We start from the raw sequence: 26,712 nt of genomic DNA, 5'->3' as shown, positions 1-26,712 counted from the left end.
ATCGTATTATTAGCATTGGCGTAGATTTCTTTTTTGACATTGGGGGGGGGGGTTGGACACAATTTCTTGAAGTATAGTGAATCCAGCACCTTTTGGCGACAGAATAAGTTTATGGTACAAGTGGTACACTTTTTTACCATACTGAAGCTAAACTGATGAAATATGGTGCAAAAGTGGATTCAATTTGCGCGAAGCGTGCATAAATTAGCAATTCTGGGGCTAAAATAATCCAATGTAAGGTTAATCTGGTCAGAAACCCCTAGCAAAATATTGGGGGAATCCCCCACCCATCCCAGCAATCTATGCCTATGATTATTAGCAGATAATATGTATAGATGCAGATAGCTAATGATATTAATATTTACATTTTCAACATTGAAGAATAATTCCATCTTCACTGCATTTGTAGTTTGACTATTTGCTCCTGAGTTGTGTGAAAAATAATATTCACTATTCTTTCATCTGACTTAATTGTAGTGACTGGTAGCACAGTCGAGTGCAAGAACGGTATAGTTGTAAATGGTATGTGCATTTGTCGACTTGGATTTGCTGGTGACGACTGCAGTGTCGAGGATGGAGGTGCGTAGAGTAAAACTAGTGTCTTAAAAGAAAATAATTATGACCTACCATTTTTCTCAGGAATAGAATGGTCGATCAAAGTTCGAGTGTTAGGAGGTTCATGAGTCAATACGTGGTAGTGACTTTAAACTTGATTATTTATGTTAGATTTAGAATTGTATCTCTTATTGAGACATTTTGTCCGTTTTTTAATACAAGTCTCCACATACGTAAGTGATATCCACTAATCCAGTGAACTCACTCACTGTCCATCCATGTAATTTACCACATAGTTTAACTTCCTTTCTCTGTCTCGAATTTAATTTCGGAATGATTTTCAAAACCTGTTTCTACGTTTCTTTGATGAGAAGATGATAGAGAGTATGCTAAACTCATTAGCTCAGTTGAAGGAACATCGGTCCAGTGATCCGAAGGTCCTAGGTTCAAATCCTGGATGGTCAATGAAGGTTTTCACAAGATGTCATTTATTTGTGTGGAAATTTGGGTTAAAAGCCATTTCTCATTCATACAGGATTTAAGCTAATCATGTATCTATCTGATACTCATTTTAGTTGTAACAAATAAAACCATAGACCTCATTCGTCAACCCTCTATGCCCGAAAACCTTAACTAGAGCAGATAGACCGATGTGGCCTCTCTACTAACACAGACAAAAAATTCAAATTCAATACACTCAATTTAACAATAATACGATGGTTGCCCGCTTTTAAGTAAACTTGGCAATTGGAACGCGAATTTTCAAAATAGATCCAGTCTATGTAGACAGCACACTGTGGTAATTTCATCATTTATAATGTTCATGGCGAGATATTTGGAATCCACACTACCTCTGGGGAAGATTTTGAAATCTTCCACAGGGGTTGTGTGGATTTTAAATGGAATAGCCCATTGTTTCCTGTATGCATGGTGAGTTACTGTTTGAATTTGCTTTCCTTTTCACGTTTCCTCTGTTTTTCACTCCTCTTCTCCCTGCTTCCTCACCTTCCTCGACATTTTTCGTATTTTCTTTTTCTTTCACATCTTGTAGGATATGTTGTTCTATCTTCTTCCTTCTTCGTCTTTGTTTCTTCTTTTTTCTTCTTCTTCTTTGTCACCTCTTATTTTTCTAATTGTGTTCTTTGTTGTCCTCTTCTTTCTTCCTTTTTTTTTTTTTTACTATTTCTCTTTTTTTATTATTCTCCGGTACAGGTCTGGTAACTGCGGGGAGGTTAAAACCCATTACTAATTCTAGTGTGATATTCTGGGATTGGAAAGTACTAAACAACGACAAAATCTCTTTGTTTACCATCCAATATAAGAGGGAAGGGTCTGAAGATTGGATGAACACAACTACAGTGAAACCAGAATACCGGAGTATAACAATAACGGGATTGATAAAGGGTGTATTCTACATATTTGAAGTGCACCGTAATGGTAAGTTCATTGGGAGATCATAAACCCAGACTGTTCATAAGTCTTTACAAATCATCGGGCTAATGCTGTAGTAGTCATGTAGTAGTAGTAATGGTATAGTAGTTGACTTACTTCATTCATTATTTCGTTATAATCAGCACATTAATGCTAAACACCTCCAATAAAGTAATCCCGCACTTATGTAACCAGTCCTTCACCAAAACCTGATCTTCTTGTGACAATTTGATTGATAAGTCGTGTGCAGAATCTTGTTAGCTTAACTTTGATACCAAATTTGCTACCAAACACTCTAAATTGACGAAGATTGATACTAATATATGAAAATTGGTGCATTTTCAAAAGTTGCAAATCAAAACGATGCATGCGGTCGAAATTGCTAAGCGATGTGCCCCTGCCGATTATCCCAAGGGCCGATACAATGCGTGGTTTATTCAATTGTTAATTTAAAACGCATGGATTAATTCCAAACGTTGGAATTGCTTTCAGAATTCCGTTCAATCTAGCATATTCAGTATTAATGCATTTTGAAACAGTCAGTATGTATGCACAGAACATCCCACTTTCATCCAGTCATTGTAACAATACCTGCCCCGCAAAGATGTTTATAAAAGATTCATGAACTATAATACACATGTATTTATATGGATGTATTTCTTGCAATATATGACTGGACACTACGAATCAGCCGTAAATCGGCCCCGGTCAATTTTGTTTTATTTCGTGTTTAGAAAATATATATCATAAGCTTTAAAATAGTATATCATTTGACTTCAAACGATATCCAGAAGCGGGGTTATGGTTTGTTAAACTTTGCTCCTTCAACAAAAATAGTACATTTTTCGGTTCTACGTGTGTCTCTTTTTCCACATTGCAAGTAATAAAGTCATAATTGGCGGTCATTTTAAATCATCCTAAGTCAACGAGCTTCAGGAATGTCCTCTCATTGTTAATTGTTGGTTATACATACCCAGACAAAATACAATGCAATTGTAACCCACCACTTGAATAGGATTTAGCCAAAGCAAACAAAGACTCTATTTAATGATTCTATAATGTAGAGGATTATTATCCTCTTCAGCAATAGGATTATTGATTGATTTAAACGAGAAACATGTCGCGCCTAATTGAGACACCTATGAATACGACCCTCACGCATATTTTGCACTGTATCTCAGAATACAATTTGCCGGATTTACGGCTCATTCGTAGTGTCCACTAACATATATTGTTTAGTATTTCTTCGATAGTTATGGTTTTATATTTATCATAGAAATTATATGTTAATACAAATGCAACTTCAAATCATTACCATATGTGATGTGATCAAGCAAAATCAGTCGCAAGTCGGAAATATTGATTTCAGGTATAGTCAAATGAAATAATTTCTTTTGTTGCCTATTGTTTTGGAAATACGGTTCATATCTTTCATACTAAATGTTCAATTTCAATGGGGTTTTCTGCAAAATGCAATCATATAGAAAACTGAAAATTAAACTTCAGACTAATTTTGCTTGATCACACCATATATTATCAAAATCATAAATTATGTCACGCATAATATTCCATTTGTTGATTTTGATCTATAAATTTGCTTGGACAAGGAGCATAAAGATCAATTAAAATAATATATAAAGGGAATTTCCCGTGGCTGAGTGGTTAGGGCACATGTCTCGTAAACCTGAGGTCCTGCATGGGTTCGATTTCCAGGCGGGATCACCTGTTCTACTTCACTCCTTTATAATTTGCGACGACGAAGCTGGTGGAAAATTATGTTTAGATGTCTTTTACAATTATTTGCGTTTGTTGTTGCTTTTCGTTCAGAAGCAGCCACTATTAATTTCTTGCCTTGTTTCCTAAATGACGCTGTTTGAATTAATCCGTTCTCTTCTTTTCTCAGGTCAATGTGAAGCGGGTTACCATGCCTGTTCCCGTGATTCACCTTGCATGGAAGAAAGACGTTTTTGTGATGCATTTATAGATTGCAAAAATACAAAGAGAGATGAACTTTTTTGTGAGTAAAATGATAAATTATCGATTCTAGATAACAGTATGTTGAACAAAGATGTCTGTATTTTTTACAATCTACAATGCTGGCCATAAGTATTGAGACGATTTTGATAGGGTAAGGTAAATAAGACCCCCACTCCCCGATCATTGTTGAATCCTACTTTTATGGTCTCGCACGCCTAGTAATAATGGGAGAGGCGCAGCCGAACCCATTATTTAAACGTTTTTTATCTATTCTATTACCACAAAATAGTGCGATTTAAAGAAAATATCATTTTTTTGCCCAAATATTTTAGGTTGTTTACTTCAAGGTAGAACGAGTATACGTACTGATACACGCGTATCACGAAAATATTGTGCGAGTAACCAAGCCTTATGCTATGCGTAGAATATGTTACGGCGCTTGACCCATTATTTCGACCCATTGGGTCGTGAGAGTAATAGAATTAGAGAATAAACGATAGGAATTTTTATTTTGCCTATCCTCTACCTATGATAGACGACAGGCAGGTCCAATATTTTTATCGTAGTGGATACCGGCGCATTCTTAGTCAGTTAAATATTATTTTAGTAACTGTAAACTATTTTTTAAAGCAAAAAAAAACTCCCCTTTTTCTAAAATGAACGAAACTTGTTTACAACTTCATATCTTTTGATGCGCGTACTGCTAGTATCCCGCACTGCGTCTACGCACACAACGCGATACATGCGCGCACCTCTATGAGCGTGTTACGCGTTATCAGCACTCATGATGACGTGGGGTCGTCTACAGCCTGATAGACGACACCCAAAACCATGCGATTGTCCAATCAGATTATGTGTCTACGTAATAGACCACTCCCACTGACTAAGAATGTCATTTAAAGTCATTTTCATACACTCTTTCATGTGTCTAATTCCCTCCCCACCCCCTTCGGGGCTTGTGTATTAGACGCATCAACACCAGCGCGCGTGCATCATTTTGTCTAATTTCTCTCCCAACAAGTAATACGCGTTCATTAACCTATAAATGCTGTTAAAATAAACGGCGCTAATGCCCATTTATCAGGGAAGGTCAAGTTCAATTCTCAGACAAATTTTCCAACAATTATTGCCAACTCAACCATCCAAATGGTGCTTATGTTGTAAATGTTGCTCCCCCCAAATTGAGATACTGTTGATTGTATTCTTCTTCTTTGTATATAGGTCCGTGCTTTAACGAATCCTACTTCCGTTGTACCAACTTACGGTGTATTGATCCTGACTGGATATGTGATGGGGATGATAACTGTGGAGACAACTCCGATGAGACAGATTGTAAGATTGTTCTATATTTGTTTTGTTCTTCACATCTCTCATAAATTAATAAAATCTATGACATCAATTTACTATCTCTAGAATTAACTGCAGCCGACTTGAATTACGGCATATTATGGATTCTTTACAGTTTTTATGTATTGCAAACCTTACTGTATTTTATATAGAATGTTCCTTTAATTTAGTAATCTTTTTTTAAATTATAGGTACAACAACACCAGTGGCTACTACGTTAGACCCAGGTAGGCCGCATTGTACACTTTCTGATAGTATTGGTTCTGTATATGATCGATCACCACAATGTTTACATTATCGCAAATGATTCCAAAGCAGCACATTATTTTTTTCAGATCCATGTAATCCAGACTTTGCTTGTTCAGATGAGGGACCATGTATTGAACGCAGATATGTATGCGACGAATTCCCGGATTGTGTAGACACATACAAAGATGAATTGCAATGTGAGATCAATTTTTTATTGCCAAAATAAGTGAAATATTTATTAATTTTTTTAAATAAGACTTCTATTTTTTTTAAATCAGACAATACTTAATTATAGAAGGTAGCATTCATACTATATATTTAGTCAGTTTTCCAAAGATATTGAGTTACATATTTGGAGAACTTTGACTTAATACATAATTTTACATAATCACTAGAGTAATTTACGACAGAACAAAACAAACGGTCGTAATAATAGTTGATATTTGGGTAAGACATGTACACGCTCTACGTCATAATGCATAATATTGGAAAGTATGTCGTTGACCATTGGTGGATATATTAGCAATATTAAAGACTATATGAAAGGGTGGGTTGACACACTTTTAATTATTTTGCGCTTACGTTATTTAAATGATACAATGTTGTCGGGGTGAATATTAGATTTCTCGACTAGTTAGGGGTTAATGAGATTTGACATAAGAATGCTAGGTTTAGTCAATAGAGGGCATAGTTTCCATCTACTTTAATTTATGCTCATGAAATGCTTAAATCCGCAATCAATCTAAAGCAATACGGCCAGGGTCAAGTCAAGTCAAGTAATCTGAAGTTTCTCTTCTTCTAAATGCCACAATATCCGGAAGGTCTTCTGTCCATTGTTCAGATCCCAGAATCGACTTTTTATTGCCTTTACATCTTCAATTAGATTTAATATTGGTATGCGATATTAAGGGCCGAGTAATGGGAGAGAACATGGACCTTTTTGGCATCATTATTTCTGAATTGTATGTCCAAAGTATATAAAACTATACATTTTTGGAAAAAAAAATTTGTGACAATTTAGAAAAAAATACGTTCGGAGTAAAACAAATTCAGTTAGCTTTTCATGAAGAAGAGACATGAACTTAGGGAAGGTTTTTTTATTTTATTTTAATTCGTCTCTTTTTTCGCAATATTGAAAAAAACATGTGAAAAAAGCCATTTTGTCACTCTATTAAGCTAAAAATTGCACATAATGGTATATATTTTTGTTTAAAACAAATATTTTGAAAAAATGAAAAAAAACTTCCCTAGACTTTGATGTACTCTAAAGGATAGTGCAAAAAGTTTACCCTTTGCTTGTATATTTTTCGAGTTATCTTGTCACAAAAATCGCGCAATATTGTCAAAAATGAACTCTGAGAAAAAGACGTTTTAGTAAAAAAATGTCAAAATTATGCACAAAACGTCCTTAAATTTTAAAACGGTAAGACTTTCACACTTGTAAAAGCTGTATCTGGTGCATGGTCTAATATGCATCTTTTTGCACCAATGAATCTATAATGTCTGCTTTCAGTGCGCCAAAATTCAAAATAAATAAAAAATATAAGTGGCATTTTGACTGCACATTTGCTGGCGTTAACAACATACCGAATGCGCCTTGACTGCGTTGGACATACGCGCAGAGTTGCGCCGCGTCACGCGACGCGAATAAATATTAGCAAGTTGTATTTTATCAATTTCAAGTGAAAGAATACATCTTAGTGTTGATAAATATCAAAAAATCTCAAATTCGGTCGTGGATGAATGTGTCTTCCATTACTCTGGCCTTAAAATGACTATATATGATTACCGTTGTATCTAAAGCTGGTTTCATACTTTCTGCCGCTTGCCGCTGAGCGGCATGACGCTTCATCATGCCGCTTGTACTTTTCTGCAAGCGGAGCGGCACATCGCTGAGCGGCAGCGGCATGACTCTGAAAGGCACTCTTGCCGCTCAACACCGCTCCAAAATCGTATTTTGTTCTCATACGTCAGAGCGGCACCGCTCCGAGTTGACTTGAATTCAACTCCCAGCGGTGCTGCCGCCGCGGCAAAGCGGTGGAGTGATCGATATATCGGCTTGCCGCTGGTCATCGCTAGCGTTTTTGGTGAGATTGCGCAGTGAAGTAAAATCATCTTCCAAGCGGCAAAGCGGCAAGCGGCAGGAAAGTATGAAACCAGCATAAAGTGATGTACATCCAAGCACTGAATATCTTACGCATACCATTTAGGGTCATTCATGTACATACTTTTGAACTCAACTCGTATAGGTCCATGTCCACACGAAGATGATTTTCGATGTACTAATTTACGATGTATTTCTTCTGCCTGGAGATGCAACGGGGAAAATGAATGTGGAGATAACTCGGATGAGATAAATTGTAAGATCTATTGAATTTTTTAATTACAAATTTTTAAAATCTAAAATAAAAGTTTATGATTTTTTAAATTTTTATTTTAAAATCAAGTTTATGAGACTTTAAAGTCCAAGCCCGACGATGTTCTTATCAAATGCGACGGTTCGCACATCTGGCTTTTGTTTCCCTTTTCCCCTTTGAGATATGCGGAAAAGGTGCGTAAAAACGCCCCCACATAAAACCATACATGGCGCATGCGTACATGGGCATTTCGCCGCGTTTATTGACTTTGTAACGTCAGCCCCATCGTTCCCAGCCGATTTGTGCTCCTTCGTCACGGAGGAACACAAACCGGCTGGGATGGACCGAGACAAATCCTGACAGCACTATTCATGCTATTAGTACGAGCCGAAATTTTGGATTTAGAACAAAAAGTACTATACGTATGCTACACTATATCATAGCCCAGAAAATATTAATGTTTTACTCCAATGTATTTGAAACAGTTTTAGTCGGTTAACTGCTTCTTTTTATTGTTTTTGGTTTTGTTCTAATTTAGGCTCAGAGGCTACAACGGAACCATACACGACATCGGGTACCACTGAGTCATCAACTACCACTGAGTCATCAACTACTACCGAGTCACCAACTACCACTGAGTCATCGACTACCACAGAGTTTCCTGGTATGTTGTTCCTTTGAGCCTACAAATGTCTTTTACTCTGCTACAATGCAAACGTTGTCATTGCTCTGCACTGTCAATAGACGAGTCAATTTAAGTAGAATAATGGGCGCACCTAAATAAAATTGGAACACCAGTGTTTTTGCTTGCTAGTGACTCTAAACACCATCCTATCCTGAACAACATATCCAAAAAGGACAAAAATGACAACAGGGGGAAATGGTAACTTGCATACTTAGCATACAAAAATGGCCGCAAATGTAAGACTCAAATTTGACATTTAACCATTATGCCTACAACTCATGAACTGTACATCTGAGACAGGTCAAACTATACTTTCTGAATCCTAATAATGAGAGGAATACAATTAGATGGTTTTTATCCATATTCGCTCAATTTTGAAATTTGAGCCCTGCATTTTTGGATATGTAGTTCAGGAGGGTGTTTAGAGTCACTAGCAAGCAAAAACATTGGTGTTCTAATTTTGTCTAGCTCAAACGCCAAATTGACTCGTCTATAAGTTATCATTACTTTACAAGGCCTTAATGAATTTGTCGGTTGTATTACATGGCGACTGAAGTTGATCGCAAATGTATCAAAACACGAAACATCGGGACTACGTTCAGTATAGGTGAATTAATCAGCAAGTCACGTGTCTATTAAAAATGAACCTCTAAGTAATTTCCAAATGTTGTAAAAAAGTACATCTCATTATGTAATAAATTTGCCAAAGTTATCCGTCAATGTGTGAAAACAGTTATCTTTCGTGAAATCACATCATCTTTCACGATGGATCGGATTGGTCATGTCGGTCAGTATGGGATGAACCCGCCCAACAGTGTGATGTTTCCCCGATATTTCAGGAAAATCTCTCTCTATATATATACAACGCGATGAAACCGTGCGAATATCGTTTCATTGGGACTGTACTATGAGACAAAAAGATCATGACTTTATTGCAGGGATAGGTGACATACTGATTTTGTTGCTCTCAGTGTAAATATGTCTATTTAATGCGCCCTGTTTCGTTTCAGGTCTATGTGTTCCTGGATACTTTGCCTGTTCAGCTGAGGGACCATGCATTCTAGAAACATTTCTTTGCGATTCATTAATTGATTGCAAAGAAACAAATAAAGATGAAATGTATTGTAAGTCACTATTTATTTTCAAATAACAAATCAAATGTAATATACTTTATACATTTAAAATAACGGGTAACCGATATTCTAAAATAGGATGTAGATTTGAATTAATGTGCGTGGGATTCAATATTCAGTCTATGCCGACCCAAAGATCGTCCTACGATATCATGATATAATACATGGTCCGAGAAGGCATAAAGACAAACAACATGCGTATGAAATGGTCCAAAATTTATTATGACCTTCGATTTTCAAGAGGTCATAGGTCAAAACCCTTTTGTTTTCAGGAAGTTGTCATGATTGACTTATTTGCTTATCTATTTATTTATTTATTTATTAGATCTTATTTTGCCTGGGGAAACCCAATCAGTGTGAACACTGTTTTTCATGGGTGCCCAGGGGTCAAACAAAATACATCAAAATGGTTAACAATTTACAAAAATAATAAATATTTTATATTAAAATACATTCAAAATTACAAACTCTGGGACTAAAAGACACTTAGGTACAGATAGCAAATATATATTAAAAATATAAAAATAGCATTAAGATACAATTCTTTTAAAAGTTCCAAGCTTGGCTGGAAGTGGTGCTTTAGCAGCAGTTGGAAGGTTGTTGAATGCTAAAGCCCCCCTATAACTAAATTTTCTACTGTCCGATGTGTTGCGACAGAGAGATAGGACCAAATTTCCCTGAGAACCAGCTCTTGTCCTGTAGCTATGAATGTCAGAAACAGTATTAAAAATATTGCACAGATTTGTGGGAAGACTGCCAGTAAGACTTTTGTAAACCATAATATTAAGGTGTTTCAAACGACGATCACAAAGTTTTTCCCAGCTCAGTCTTCTTAATAAGACATCAGTTGGAAAACGACGTGGAAGACCGAGAATAACTTTACCAGCAGTATTTTGAAGTACTTTCAATTTAGACAAAAGAGTATTGTAGGCATTACCCCATACTACATCGCAATAATCAAAGTGTGGAATAATTAAAGATTTGTACAACATGGCAAGAGTTTTTGTTGGCAATACATTACGTACCCTTCTTATAAGACCAATACGCTTGTTGACTTTTAAGACCACTTTGTCAATATTTATACACCAGGTAAGTAATGGGTCAAACCAAACACCAAGATATTTAAATTGGTCAATGTGTTCTATTGCCTCACCTCTAATTTGAATGTTGAGCTTATCTTGGGTACGGGCAAGTTTTTGTTGCATTGGTATACTTTTTATTTCAAATATTTTAATTTTTTTAAATTCTATTTTTACCATGTAAATGTTTTGGTCAAAATTGAACAAAATCATCAAAATAATGCATTTCACCCAAAGATATACAGACGAAACTTTTTTGTTAACAAATATTGAATACACATGTGACATGTATTTTCCACAGCAAACATGAAGTTCATGCTATATTTACTTTCAAAGTAATATCTGTTTTAATATTTGGCATTTTTGGTTTAAAAAAATTTTCAACACAAATATCTCAGCTCACATCACTTTTCAGAAATACCAGCCGGGTTAAGCAGAATGATGAAACTTTTATGATTAATTTTAACCCGGCTGGCACCTTTGTCTAAAACTGATGCACGAAAACCTTAACTAGTAGATAGACCGATGTGGCCTCTCTACTGTAACTACAGACTGTAACAATAAAAATGATTTTTCGAAAAACAAAATATTTTAGGTTCAAATCCTATGACCAATCTTACTTAATAGCCCGAGTTGGGCCACTTTTTGCCATGTTCACAAGTATCAAGTTTGAAAAGCGTTAAATGAACTTCCGTGATTATCGTCACATATTTCACAACAAAAGCAAACGTTTTTCTTTCTTTTTTCTTAAAGAAAGACCTATTCTGTGATCCCAGCGCAAGTGTAAAAAACTTAAATTGTTTATAAGTTGCTTAAAAGTGAAGGATAAGTCATTCAAGTTGTCATTAGGTACTTTTGAGATGAAAAATTTGGCAAAAAAGAAAAGAAAACGGCAGTATTGACGAAGTTGAAGCCCCATATTCAAATACGTGTAGCTAATTTATATACTGACAGAAAATAAATTACAGATTACATGTAAATGCTTTATTTTGTCTTAAATACACGGCTTTCGGCTGAGCCACTAGCGGGCTATGACAATGACAAAGGTACCAAAAATTCTGATGACTTTTACTATCGTCCAGATGAGCAAATCACTGAATGGGCCTTTAATTGACATTGGTAAATAAATAATATGATATTTATTTCAAATTTATCAATTAAAATACCACTTCAAATGTACCATTGTTTAAAATTACCCATCTTATGAGCACAGACAGGTGGTGCATGATTCTACTCAAATCAGTCACTTTTGATACACAAAGACACGGAAGTTGGTCCAGGCTGTTTTAGGACTACTTTACACAATTGGCTTTTATCTTCGCTTTCAGACCAGCGATTTTATTGAAACGAAGCTTATGTAGTAGCTTTTAAATTACCTTGACGACCAAGAAAAATTAAATACAATCAGTAAGTGACATGTTTGCCTAATACTAGCCCGGAATACTAGTTTCTAAATTGTGTACACTTGTTTGTGGCAACCTGTGTGCATGTATTATTTGTATGAGCAATTAAGATGCTTGCCCATTGTTATGTCAGTTTGTAACAATTCTATAGTTTTATAAAATACTATTTTGAAGTTGAACTCAAACACAATACATGATATAGGTCGATGTTCAATGGAGGGCTATTTCCGGTGTGCCAACATACGATGTATTGCTCCTGATCTGACGTGTAACGGGAATGATGATTGTGACGATAACTCAGATGAGACTAATTGTAAGTTATTCGTTTTTGATAATCTCTTTCAAAAGATTTATGGGCAATAAACCATACCTACGCGACATGATGTTAGATTCGGAATTATGCCATTTATTAATTTTGTTAAAATCTTGAATCTTGAATAAAGAGACACAATTATAAATAGTAAAACATGCGAAATTCGCATTTTCTATAAGCAATTTTCATTTGTTTTCAGTTTGTTCGCGACCGTAATTTCAATGATTTTTCAGGTTGTTCGGGGTCATGCCTTTAATTCAAATATATAAGGTATCTGTAATAATGTAAAGAGCCAAACAAAATAATTATGTCCTTTTCGGTGTACAGACGGTGCCGATGTGACGTTACAACATTAAATATGAAAACTATCAAACATAAATAATGTTTGAGCTCCAAAATGTATATGTCTCTTAACCCCGGGTGAAGGAAAACCGAGAAATTAATTATTCAGGGGTAATGGAAATTTCGGCAATGAACCGATGACGACGCGTATAATCCTGAAAATAATTGTTGTGCTTATAATATTGTGAAAAGTTCAACTCATTTATTTTCAATTTAGGCCCCACCACGCCAAGGGTTACGATAGAACCAACCACTACAGGTACGTTACGATTTCCAAATATTTGTTACGTTTTCGCCCTGATGTAGAATTCTAATTCTAATGATTGCTAATCATAATTTCTCACTCAGCGTGACCTTAAAATATATCTCTTCTCTAGCAGGTGTTTGCGATAACGGTTACTCTGCCTGTTCATATAATGGATCATGCATAGAAGATATACAAGTGTGTGATGGCATTCCAGATTGCATGGGATCAGCTCTAGATGAAATATATTGTAAGTATAAATATTGAGGCTAAACTGTGACAAATTTCAAATCTATGGACAAACGAACCAGACCCACTGTTTACGAAATACAATGGTATCTCATTGACCTGATGACCTTTTTGCTCACTGAAAGATGTACAATTAACCTTTTCGGTAAAACTCATAAGGTTTTGCGAGTACATCTGAGATGTCGTCATTTGAGGTCACGCCCATCTGCGCCGATGCGAAAATCGTTTATCGAACATCGTTACTGCGCAAGTCGATTTACCGAAAAGGTCAATAATTTATTGTATCTTTGGGCGATTTATAAGTAAAGTCGCATTTTGCTTTTTCTTTGTATATTTTTGTCTGAGTAAACGTTTATAAAATATGATCATATAGTTGGAATCACGCCATCGTTCTTATCACTGGAAGAGTCAATTGAACAGTAAGCAGATACATTTAAGCATAAAACTTGTACAAACCACAACAATATAACAACTTATGTATATACTTTTACTAAACAAGGTGCATGTCCAAAAGAAGGCGATCGCCGGTGTTCTAACTCACGGTGTATTGCTCCTGAACTGTTCTGCAATGGGAAAGATGAATGTGGCGACAACTCAGATGAGGCAAATTGTAAGCTGATTGTATTTGTATCTCTACATGATATCTCAATAAAACAGGCACTGTGGAATCGAGAAGTTTATAACTTCGTCAGTAAAATTGAAATTTTCTTAAAGATTCAAAAAACCTAAAGTGTCTTCTTTAAAATGGTGCATAAATCATCAACATCCGTTCACATTTCAATCAGATAATTAGTATTATATAAATAGACTCGTTTTTGGACCATTCTATTGGGAAATACAAATTTCAAAACAGTTTATATTATGAATAAAGAATTTAACTTTAACACTACATTTTTGCTTATCTGGAACGTTTCGCTAGGTCGACTAGCACATGGAGGTACTGTGGTGTTATACTGTCTTGTCTACAACCTGGACCGTCCTTGCTGATGATGACGCAATGTGATTTACAGAATGACGCCTTAGAAGGACGTTTTGAAGTTATGATGTCGTAATGATCTACTAAAGTCAAGACAGAGTCTAATAAATAAAAAAATAAAATAAACAACAGTCTGAGAATGAAATATATGAAATTACCTGAGCTAATTGTGATGCATGGTTAATGGGAGGATCTGACAGGAGGCTAGAGAAAAAAAGCTAAAGAACACAAATTCTCTGTTGGTAATTCCAAATCAGCCGTCCGAGAACATGTTGTTAGATCAAAATATCACCAAATTGTTTTGGGAAACGTTTTTGAACGGGAGCAGTAAGATTTTTCACGCAAGGTTCTTGAAGTGATCCATAAAAGGGCCCAGAAACCAAGACTAAATCGTGACAAAGTATCCACACCCTATTTGGGATAACGTACTGATGCTCAGGGGTAGTGCAACGTCAGACGTCCTTCCATGACGTCGTTCTGTCAATCACATGACAACATCATCGGCGGGATCATCAGAAAGGACTCTCCCGACTGTAGACAGGATGGTAACCATGGTAACTACAGCATCACCATCTGCAAAAGTAAACCTTGCAGGTGCGTGAAAAATAGTGTAGTGCTGAAGTTAAACTCATTCATATTACGATATTCACTGGAATTATAATAATGTCAGTTTAAACCTTCGGAATCAATGATCTCACGTGCAAATAAATTTAGCTCTTTATTTCTTGTGAGTATCGCCATTTTACTAAGGTCACATTTTGAGGCTAAAAATTGGCTAGGCATTTATAGTTTAATAGCTAATTATGTCTAAATGCGATTATGTATCTTCCAAACTGAACTTTTACCTTTTACACGAGAGTAACATTCGACTTTACTCAATTTAGGTCAAACAACGCCCATGGTTTCGACAGCGCTACCAAGTTCCACAGAGGTGTTCATGACAACTGATTCAGGTAATTTTGACCTTAAATAAATACTTTAAAGTGTCTTCATTAATTTCACGAAGATTGTGTTCACTTCCTTGATAAGTGTTCACAGCTGATTTGTTTTTCTTCTTCATTTTCTTTCTTTTTAGATTCTTGCCGTGAGGGTTATTTTGAATGCTCACCTGGTGGACAATGCATTGAAAACATATTTGTCTGTGACGAGTTGATAGATTGCGAAGAAACATATGAAGATGAATTGTATTGTGAGTCATATAATAAAGCATTAAAAACGCATGCGTGTTTTATCTTTGGAATAATTTTTGACTACACTCAGTTTCAGAGAAGAACAGCAGTCCCTTACTCACATTGACGCGAGCGCCCTGTTAATGAGCGACACACGCGGAGCTTTGTTTGCGCCGACCAACATTTTGACGCATACTTGACCAGATTATCAGATCAGATTATCAGACGATTAAATCAGCCAATCAGAACTCCACTTCCGTGCATGCTCTCAATATGTAAACAACTGCCGTTCTTCTCTGGCAGAAACTGTAAACTTTATCGAAAGTTGCTACAATTTGTTAAGCAATAAAGATCACTCTACGTCTTTGGAAACTCTTTGGAATATCCTTAATACTTTTAGTGTTTTATGGTAAGGAGTCAGGATCTAGGAAAAGGGTTACATTCACCGCTAGCGACAGGTACAAAGTGTTTCAAAACGTGACCTAATAAGTGTAAATGTTGGATCGATGAGTTTTGAACCCTTGCCGCAACGCATATTTTAACAAAGATTCATACTTTTAAGTGCTGATGTGTTCTTTCATTTTGTCAATGAGAAATTATTTTTACTTTTACTGCATTCACGAGGATTGTTGCTAGTACATTTAAATCTGTAGCAGCTTCATGACATGCATCTTACCATAAAAATGCACTATGACCTGTCATTCAACATTGACAAAACAAATCATGAATTTGTATAAATATTAATTTCATTCAAATCCATACAGGTTCATGTAAAAACGAAACTTATTTCCGATGTGATAACGTACGATGTATTGATCCTGACCTGATATGCAATGAGGTTGACGATTGTGGCGATAAATCAGATGAGAGAAATTGTAAGATGGTTTAGAACCCATTTCTTGTACTTTTTCAGAACTTTTGAAAAAACTATGTGTATTATAAATATCGTCGCTGTACGCAAAATAATAAATTGCCAAAGATCGAAAGTATTAGAACCGCATCTGTACGTCTGCCGAGGAGCATAAATACCATGAATGCGTTGTTTCTTCACCCTGTAATATTGTTTACTGTATGATTCTCTAATCTCCAAACTGTCACAATTTAAAAGATACGAAATAAACCAACACGTTCAATAGAACCTATTATTTATCCTAGGTTCATGTAATGAAGACGAGTTTGCCTGTTCAGATGACGGACCGTGCATTTCAAATACAAATGTTTGCGACTCTTTACCAGATTGCAAAGATACAAAGGCAGATGAAAAAAATTGTGAGTTTTCAGTTTATGTTCCCAAAATGATTATAGTATTATTGATGAGATTCACCAGGATCGTTCAAAGTCAAATTAAATGAGTTCTGGTACAGATCCAATAAAAATTAAAGTACTCACTAAATATATTTCGGTTCCTTGTTCACTCAGCAATGACTGTAGTGTTTGTCGGCAGTTCTTGGTGGCTGTGATGGTGTTGCCACATTTGTAGGTTGCCGTTTTGAGATGATCTGGTCATAGATTCTGTACAAGGACGAGGGGGCATTACAATATGCAAATTATAATTAACACACTGCATTAATATGATATAACCAGTTATTAGCAGTTTTGTTTAATTATGTTCCAATCCCATAACCCTGTTTACTTCGTCCTTTTTACAGATTTAGGTGATGGTATATTTGTAATTTAGAGATTCAATCATGTTTCCCCGTTGTCAACCACCGTTTTAAATGCTATCAAATATTTGACCAGAACCAAACCACCCCAACACGTTTATAACATATATTTGTTATGTATGTAGGATTTACTCTACATGTATGTTGTGATAACACACACTCTATTAATATTACATGTCATTCTGTTCCTGTCTCTTTAGGTCCATGCCAAAATACGAACCATTTCCGATGTGCTAACTTAAGGTGTATTAATCCTCGTCTCAAGTGTAATGGAAGAGATAACTGCGGAGATATGTCCGATGAGATAGATTGTAAGATAATCTTACAATAATTACGTATTCTCTATTTCAATTACCGTTGAATGAAATGTCGCAACAAAAACACATTACCTACACATGTACATACTTCGGCTTTTTAAACTTTTCTTCAGTCCTGATGAAGTCAGAGACACATCTGACGAAAGCTCGACCACTCTCACAGGGAACGGCTGCACCGGTACTGTGATAAGGCTTCGAAAAAAATTGTTGACTTGCCCAATAGGTGGCAACACCTAGGTCGGTCGGTCGATTTTAGGTGACCCTGTTTTTCAGATTTTTGGGTCGGTCTATAAGGGCAAGTCAACTTATTTTTAAAGCCTAACCGACGGCATACTCGTAGATATACTATAACTTAAAAATACATGTAGAATACTAATTAATACGTGATGAATGTTCTAACTCAAAAATCAAATTTAACGATTGTTATTATTATTACGAGGTTGCTTTGAAGTATATTAATAATACAGTGTATCTCGTCTCAAGTTTAGAGTACCGCCACGCTGGATTTCGCAGTGGCAGTTTCGAAACACTAGCTGACCTAATCCCGCGTGTCTATAGCTTCAGAACTATTAATCATATCACAATATTTTAACATAGAAAGACAGATGGTTTATTTACGCGCATTTCGATACCCCATTCGTCCTATTTCGTTTAATATTAACAACATAGCAGTATTTTAAAGGACAGAACCCTGAATTTTTACAGCGATCAATGTTATTAAACGCAATCATTGCGACATGTAAAACCTGCCATTATCTCGCGCTGGATTCAAATCAACACAATGTACGGCAATTTTTAAATTCAGGGTTTGTCTTTAAAAGCGCTACTGTGTTGTTAATGGGGTATTAAAATGCCCGATCATAAATGTCCTGTCTTTCTATGTTATAATATTGTGTTTGTAATGGCTGCGTTATTTTTGTGAAGTATTTAAAGACCTGAGCGCAAGAAGACCGTAAGTAAGTCCACTTGGCCCTTCAATATGTATACACTAAAGTTATGTATTGTTTCTTAAGGTTTTATCATGTTTAATACATATTCCAGGGTGAAAACATCATGAAAGGTTGTGAAAGATTTGTTTTGGCCCCTGTGAACATTTATAAAACATTACCAAACTATACGCAACTTTAGTGTATACATTGCGCTCAGGTGTTCATTTCGTTTCCGTCGACCATGTGGCAGACTGTACTTGCATTGATATTTTGACTATGTTTGATCGATTTACTATATATAGACTAGTTCATTTGTATTAAGTTAATGGGGAAGATGTTTGAAATGGATTTTTGTACTTCGATATTGCGATACGGGAATAATATTTTCTGTTTTCAATCAAGGTCCAACCACACCAGTGCCTACGACAACGAAATCGCCAACTACCACATCTTTACCCATGATAACTGAAGGTATGCACTCCTTTTGAAACTACTGTTATCCTTTTAAAATGTATAAATGTCTTGTTCACGAATAGTTGATCAGCTCGTAATCGGTGGGCCTTATAACATCGCGGAACAATATCAATAATATTTAATTTCGGGAATTGTATCAGGAATTATTAATTCAAGACCGATATGTCTACTTTATTTAACACGCACAATAAAGGGTAACTATATCACTCTTTTTCTACTTTTCGGTGTAGTGGTAAAAGCCTAACAATTCTTGCTGATTATAAGCTGATCAAACTATATCTCTAAATGTTTTCAATAAAAAACTGCATGTCTTAAGGTATCTGGAATGAGCGTTTTGAGCGTTTCGAAAGTATCTTTTGTGGGACATGAGAGCACATCAGACATATCGAATTGCAATCTGAATACGAAGAATGTCTTTCTGATATCAAATTTTATAAATCTAATGATATATTCTTAAAGTGTATGTAGCTGGAAGGAAAAGATATGGATTTTTTCCCCAAAAAGACCTAATTTTTTTTGTGTTTTGGGAAAAGGTCAAAACTTACAATTGATCGTCGGCTTTTCATCCCACCTACATACACTTTAAGTATAAATCATCAGATTTATAAAGTTTACTTTGAGTACTGTTAAATATCAAAAATATCAATTTTTTATCATTTGCCATAAAATGTGTATTACATTGCGAATTTCAAAAAAATCAAAATTATTTGATATCATAATGACATTCTTCGTATTCAGAATGCAATTCGATATGTCTGATATGCTCTAATGTCCCACAATAAATACTGTCCAAACGTTCATTCCCCATCCCTTAATATCTTTTCCCCTGTGTTTACAGGTCCTTGTCCATGGGGTTACTTTTCTTGTTCACCTAATGGAACATGTCTTGAGATGATATATGTCTGCGATTCATTTATAGATTGCACTGAAACGAAGAAAGATGAAATAAATTGTGAGTCAAATACGTAGTCACTCCTTCTCACTTGGAGGACCGGTTGTAGTGGAATGTGATCTTGGAAGTTAAAACAAAGGAAGCAATGTTTACAGCAATATTTTCAAAGGCGGTTGATTATGAAAATGTAAACAAAAATCGTAATGTTTCAGTATTTATTATTTCACATAAAAATGCACTGGAAAATTGGAGAATTACTTTGTGCAGACACCAGGTCACAACATTTGGATTTATTTTCGGTTGCCCTTTCAAAATTCAAAATAAAATATATACTGGTAATTTTCGGATCAGCTTGTATATAGTATCCTATCCGTACATACATAACCTATGTCTTTATCATGTTTAACTGATTCGTGTTGTATGTTCAGTTGCGTCATTAATAACAAAGAATGATACCCTTTTATAAGGTGTTTAATACCTGACTTGTATTTTTTAACTGTAGAACATTTGCATGTTTTAGATAACCCCTTCTTTATCAGCAAATCGAAGTCACCTTTTAGGTAGTGATTCTTAAATGTGGGTTATAGATCTTTGCCATTATCGACGAGATTGTTTAGGCTCATATCTCCGGGACCTACCGTTGGTGGAGCTTATTCGATTGACACTCTAAATTTATATGTGACCGTACATTCAAAGGTCGTATTCATAGGTACCTCAACTTGGTGCTTCATGTATCTCATTTTATAGCGCCAGTCAAACACCTTTTAAACCAATCAATAATCTTATTGTTGAAGATGATGATAAGCTTATACCTATGTCTATAGAATTTTTAAATAGATTTAGTCTTTAATGATGAATTTATGACTATTCTCACAACAAAAATGTTCACTTACGTGAGCTTTCGGCTTGCGGTCGCTAAGCCTTTTTCAAACTGATGTTATTGATCTTGATGAGTGTCTTTCTTTGCTTTGGCTACATAATGTTCAAGTGGTGGGTTACAAAGCATTGTATTTTGCCTAGGTATGTATAACCAACAAGTAACAATGAGAGGACATTCTTGAACCTCGTTGATTTGGGGATGATTTGAAATGACCGCCAATTATGACTGTTTGATATTAATTACCAGCAATGTAGAACAATTAGACACAGGTACCATTTTATTGAAGGAGTAAAGTTCAACAAACCATAACCCCGCTTCTGGATATCGTTTCGAAGTCAAATGATATATATACCATTTTAAAGCTTATGATATATATTTTCTAAACACAAATGAAACTAAATTGACCGGGCCGATTTTACGGCTCATTCGTGGTGTACGGTTACATATAACCAATCATTCAATAATTTCTTCTAAACCTATTATAGGTCTATGTCCAGTGAGCAGCGATTACCGGTGTGCTAACAGACGGTGTATCAATCCTGACCTGATATGTGACGGCAATGATGATTGCAGGGATAACTCCGATGAGACAGATTGTAAATATCATTTCAATCACCTGCGATTAAATCACTTCATGTAATTTAAGGAATAAATATGAACATCTTGTAAAATGGTTACTTAGTATATATTTTCTTCATTTCATTTCTTCAAATTGCATTTAATTCAATGCTGTGATGATATCATGTCTATAATATGGATAATCCTTTCTAGTAAAAGGACTATCCTAATTGTAGACAAGATATCATTATATTTCCCGAAAATTCATGACATAGAATTTTGTCCACAGATTAACTGGTAAATCATGTACTCATCCCTTCTTGTGAAACCTTGAAAATGGGTCAATAAAAACACGCCATATCTTCATTTTTGTAATGTACACCCCTGCGCCCTTCTCTAACGTATAGAACAGGGATGTTATGATTGGAAATAACGTACTACCAAATGTTCCCTGTTGTCCTGATGAAATCCATATTTACTATGTATTATGTATGTATTATGCAGTATGTAGTAGGGGTAAATACTAAAAATTACCAGGTGCTAACAACTCTAAGCGCTGAAGAACTGTGAAACGTCCGGACATCTTGACGTGATTGGCTCATCTACGGGTTAGGGCCCATATGTGTGCCCTATGAGTCCTGGCTCGCATGTAGATCTATTAACTTTGTCACTCTAGTGCCATTATTTTGACAAGTGTTGGGGCTTTGGGGCATATGGGCTGATCTATTTACATTTCGACCCCTGGGGCGGTTGACTTTTGACCTGGGGCCCAAAGGGTTTAATCAACCAAAAGGATAACATTATACCCTGCATGATTGGCATGCTGGTATAGATATATCCAGTACCGATCTTTCAGTGACATCATGTATTCCTGTGGACTCATAAATACATCAATGCCTTATACAGACAACCTTTTCAAGCCCAACAATACTGTGACCATGGGTACGAACTCATCCAATTTGATGACGTCAAAAAATATGACCCTATGTCCCTATAGTATAAGGAGCCACAAGATGAGGACGCACAATTTCCGCGAAAGCTTAAATACAAAACAATTAAAATTTGTTGCAGTAAGAGGTATTGAAAAAATCTTCTTTGCTTCCAACCCCGCAATGAGTCCTGGAAATTGTTGATAAATGATACCTGACAATTTATTATTTTCCCTTATAATTAACCATAGTTTGAGGGAAGAAAAAGGAATGGATACAGTTAATGTCTCAAACTGTTTTTACGATATAGGTCCAACTACACCAGCAACAGATATATGCGATCCGGGTTACTTTGCCTGTTCACATGAAGGACCTTGCGTTGAAGAAAGAACATTTTGTGATGCTATAATAGACTGTAAAGAGACGAAGGTGGATGAAATGAATTGTGAGTACACCTCGCACATCTGGGGTTTTTTTTCTTTTGTCTTTGTGATGTACTACCAAACTCTTAATAGTGGACTCTCCGAGAAGCTCAAACTTATCTTCTGAAACATAAAATCGCAACAGCCATGAAACCTGGTGAAATACAATGACACACATGTCACCTACTTAATTATGATATTACTTTCATTAAAATAGCTTGAAAGATGATAGAGGGTGAGAAAAATTAAACAGGTATCACATCAGCAAGTATGTCTTTTTTATCATAACTCTTAATGTTACTCAAACCTATATAGGTACATGTCCAAGGAACGGCGATTGGCGGTGTGCTAACACTCGGTGTATTCCTCCCAGCCTGATATGTAATGGGGAAAATAACTGCAAAGACAACTCCGACGAAGAAAATTGTAAGATTTTTGTGTATTTGATTTTGATCGACTTTATACTTTAATAAGATGAGTCGGTGATTAATGAAGACGTGGAGATAAAAATGCTCGGGCAGCTAAAGCTGTCCTCGCCTAGTAAACTACGCATCTTTGTTAATAATGCTCGGGCAGCTAAAGCTGTCCTCCCCGAGTAAACTACGCATCTTTGTTAATAATGCTCGGGCAGCTAAAGCTGTCCTCCCCGAGTAAACTACGCATCTTTGTTAATAATGCTCGGGCAGCTAAAGCTGTCCTCCCCGAGTAAAATACGCATCTTTTTTAATCGGTAATAAACAACCGTGAAACATGACTGCATCCCAATTTCAACCTGTTGCGCGCATTCTACAATGTTTGATCTATACTATTGGTTACGGCGCCACAGTCTTCAGTGGGTGGCTTCCTATAACAGCTCGTTGTATTCAAGCCTGTTGAATTTACAAGCTAGGTATACATTTATTGAAAACAATAAAACAGACAAATGCACAAAAAAGCTGGTGCGTGTAATGCAAAAACTCCTGGAAGGCAATTACATTCGACAATCATCAACATTCACCACAACGCTATATGACTCTTCAGTTACGCAGTGTATGTGGCATAACCCATGTAGTAAGACTGACAGGAATGTAATAAAACAATACCTCAATTTAAAGCCCGAGGCACAGCGTCAACATCAGGTAAATAATGATTTTAGTGCGGGCGGAAAACTAACCAATAGAAATACGCCCTGTATCGAATCACCTGTATCTACTATCACACCACTAATCGCCCTGTACAAAATAGAGTTGACTTTTCAAATCTTTGTTAATCAAGGATAACTACCTTATTGTTAGTAACGACCAAATAGAATAAAAATCCTATTGTTGAGGGGACAATAAAATAAGCAGTGTCTCACTGCAAAGCAAATCGAAGCAACTTTAAATTTTCTTACAGCCTGAAGCTAGACAAACAAGTTAATTTGGTACAAGTTTCATGAAATTCGGAGCAGCTTTACTTTTTGACCCCTGTACAACTTGAAAATTGACCTTCGATACTTTTTGGCACATAACTCCACAACCACAGATTCCACACGCACAAAATTGTCATTTTTTGCGATCCTGATGACCAAACAAATAATATGATATGCTAATAAGTGAAATTGGAGCATTTTTAATTTTTTACCCCTGTATAACCCTATGTGGTCAATTATGAGGGTCATAGACAAAAAAATAACGCTTCCTCACCGCCATATTTTTGGTTTCAGCATGTCCAAATTAGTAAAAAATACCTAGGTGATCAACTTTTACTAAAAAATGCCTTACGAAACCTGAATTATTGAAATTTTGTCTAGTCTATAGGTCTAACAGGGGCACAACAATAATCTTTGACCTATCTTCATATTGTCTATCATGTTTTCTTATTGTATGCCTAATTTATTTGTTATGCTTGTTTCCCTGATTTAGGTCCAACGACAGTGGCTACGACAGAATCATCTACTACAACAGAACAAATAATTACCACTGATTCATCTACGACAATAGAACTGATGACAACTAAGCCAGGTACATAATCAAAATAATATTATCATATTTCCCTAATGTAATTTTCACTGGTTGCGTACTTATAAGCCCAATCGTCATTGTAACTTTCAATTTTTGAGGGCAGTTTTGCTACACTTTGACCTCTGACATATCGGGGAAATTGCTGTAATTATTATTAATTTATTTATTATTGTCATTACGTTATCATTAAAAATATTTAGATAATAATTTATACAATAATAATGTTTTTCTGTGTTTCTTGTAAAACATTTTAGATTATATTTTGTACGCACAAAAAACATTTTTTCTGAATTTTCCCAATAGGTCAGAGGGCAAAGTGTCCCAAAACTGCAAAAACTGTCCCACAATGCATTGCAAATTTCGAATGCCGATATGACTTATTGTGGTCTTACATTCATCAGATTTGGTACTTTTTCTTTGTATTCCCATTCATTTCAGATCCCTGTCCAGATTCCTTTGCCTGTTCAGCTGAGGGACCATGCATTGATAAAAGCCTTGTATGTGATGCGTTTGTAGATTGTCCTTTGACAAAGGAAGACGAAGTTCATTGTGAGTCCAATTTCCATTTGCCGATATGATTAATATAGTTTTCTATATGCAATCAGGGCTACTAAATGTAATTTTATCATATGAATACGCATTATCATGCATTTGTATCTACATTTTTTTTTCACCTGGGAACCAAGGGAGAACAGTGTCAGTGCATTGATTGGTCACCCCAGGTTAAATAAGAAATACATAAATAAATAAATAATACATTTTTGGCGATCAGTGACGCCAACGCGACGAGGCAGTAACTTTTGTGCTTTGTTAAAACTTTGTTAGGGATCAAATCAAATCTCAACCACCGGTTACCCGTCGGTTCCGTCCGGTTGTCAGAGGTCATTGGTATATGAATATTCAAGAATGCATGAGTAGCAATCGCCGGTTGGTTTAAGTACATAACCGGAGAGATTAACAAATGTCGCTATGCTTATTTCCGGCGGTCAAGTTTTGATTTGATCCCTTAATGGAGTTTATAGATATGGGTTTTATTTTAAAATAGTATTACCGATTTAACTTTTTCCATTTTTTTTTCGGTGAAGTTCGGAAAATATTAATATGATGACTTTGTTGATTATCTTTGCCAGATCATAATGTAGAGCAACTAAATGATAAAAGAATGATAATGGCGATGTTATGTAAAATATTGTACTTATTACTTCAAAACATATAGGTATGTGCCTAACAGAAAATGATACAAGGTGTGATAATACACGTTGCATTGATCCTGACCTTCTTTGTGATGGGACAAATGATTGTGGCGACAACTCCGATGAAACAAATTGTAAGATTGACGTAACTCCTTTTTCATGTAAATTGATTGTTAAAGGAACAATTTAGTGTGTAGTTTAAAGTACCACAACCCCATGGGATCCTCCATTTACGTTGCATATCAACGTGCTTTTAATAGATTTCCGAAGCCTAGGGTTGTTAGGGTATAGGAAGGGTATGGACGAGGACCCTTTTTGTAGCCGTAGATAACACGCATTTCGTTGTTGGAACAATTTTACCGCATTGATTTTTGTTTGGGGGTGGGTTTTTTTTTTTTTTTTTTTTTAATTGGATAAATCCAGTTGTTTGATGGCATGTAAAACTACGTCATTTTAAAGTTGAACACCGATAAAGCTTAAAGTGGAAGATATTTGAAGATGAAATGGAGAAGAAATAAATATTAAAATAAAATCTCATGATTATGATTGCAATATTAAATGCCCTTTGACACACTTTTGTTTCTTCTAAGGTCCAACAACGATGGTAACGACAGAATTTCCGATGACCACTGACTCAGGTACATTACAAATACTTCTCCTCTCTTGATGTTTGCATTATTTGTGTTGTTCACTGATCTTCAAAAGAACACTGTTGTAAGAAATATTCATCTACATTCCATTTCAGATAAATGCAACGACGGATACTTTGCATGTTCAGTTGGACTATGCATTAATAACAGATTCATGTGTGATGAATACATAGATTGCATAGACACAAAAGTGGATGAGAAAAATTGTGAGTATGGGTTTCAGCTGCCAAAATAATACTAGAAAGCAGTAACTTGTAACAAAATTAAACATCTTTAATGATTATTGAAAATGTATTTCGAGATTTGTTTGATA

At 35.6% G+C, this 26,712-nt stretch overlaps 1 protein-coding gene and 1 long non-coding RNA gene across 2 annotated transcripts; both read left to right on the top strand.

The window, feature by feature from the left end:
- The first annotated feature begins 12,429 nt into the window (after positions 1-12,429).
- Positions 12,430-25,134, top strand: LOC140163342 (uncharacterized). Its single transcript, XM_072186740.1, has 14 exons — positions 12,430-12,529; positions 13,089-13,130; positions 13,252-13,365; positions 13,864-13,974; positions 15,225-15,293; positions 15,416-15,529; positions 16,274-16,384; positions 16,665-16,778; positions 17,374-17,484; positions 21,151-21,261; positions 22,463-22,597; positions 22,890-23,000; positions 24,458-24,556; positions 24,995-25,134. The coding sequence occupies exons 1-14, from the start codon at positions 12,430-12,432 to the stop codon at positions 25,132-25,134; spliced, it is 1,482 nt and encodes a 493-aa protein (XP_072042841.1).
- A 642-nt stretch (positions 25,135-25,776) lies between these two features.
- On the top strand, positions 25,777-26,601 carry LOC140162100 (uncharacterized). Its single transcript, XR_011860190.1, has 3 exons — positions 25,777-25,883; positions 26,340-26,387; positions 26,495-26,601. It is a non-coding gene; the product is annotated as an uncharacterized lncRNA (long non-coding RNA).
- The last annotated feature ends 111 nt before the right edge of the window (positions 26,602-26,712 follow it).

This window comes from Amphiura filiformis, chromosome 10 (genome assembly GCF_039555335.1).
Source record: "Amphiura filiformis chromosome 10, Afil_fr2py, whole genome shotgun sequence".
NCBI lineage: Eukaryota > Metazoa > Echinodermata > Ophiuroidea > Amphilepidida > Amphiuridae > Amphiura > Amphiura filiformis.
The sequence above is the reverse complement of the archived record's forward strand: the minus strand, read 5'-3'. Positions and strand labels throughout refer to the sequence as shown.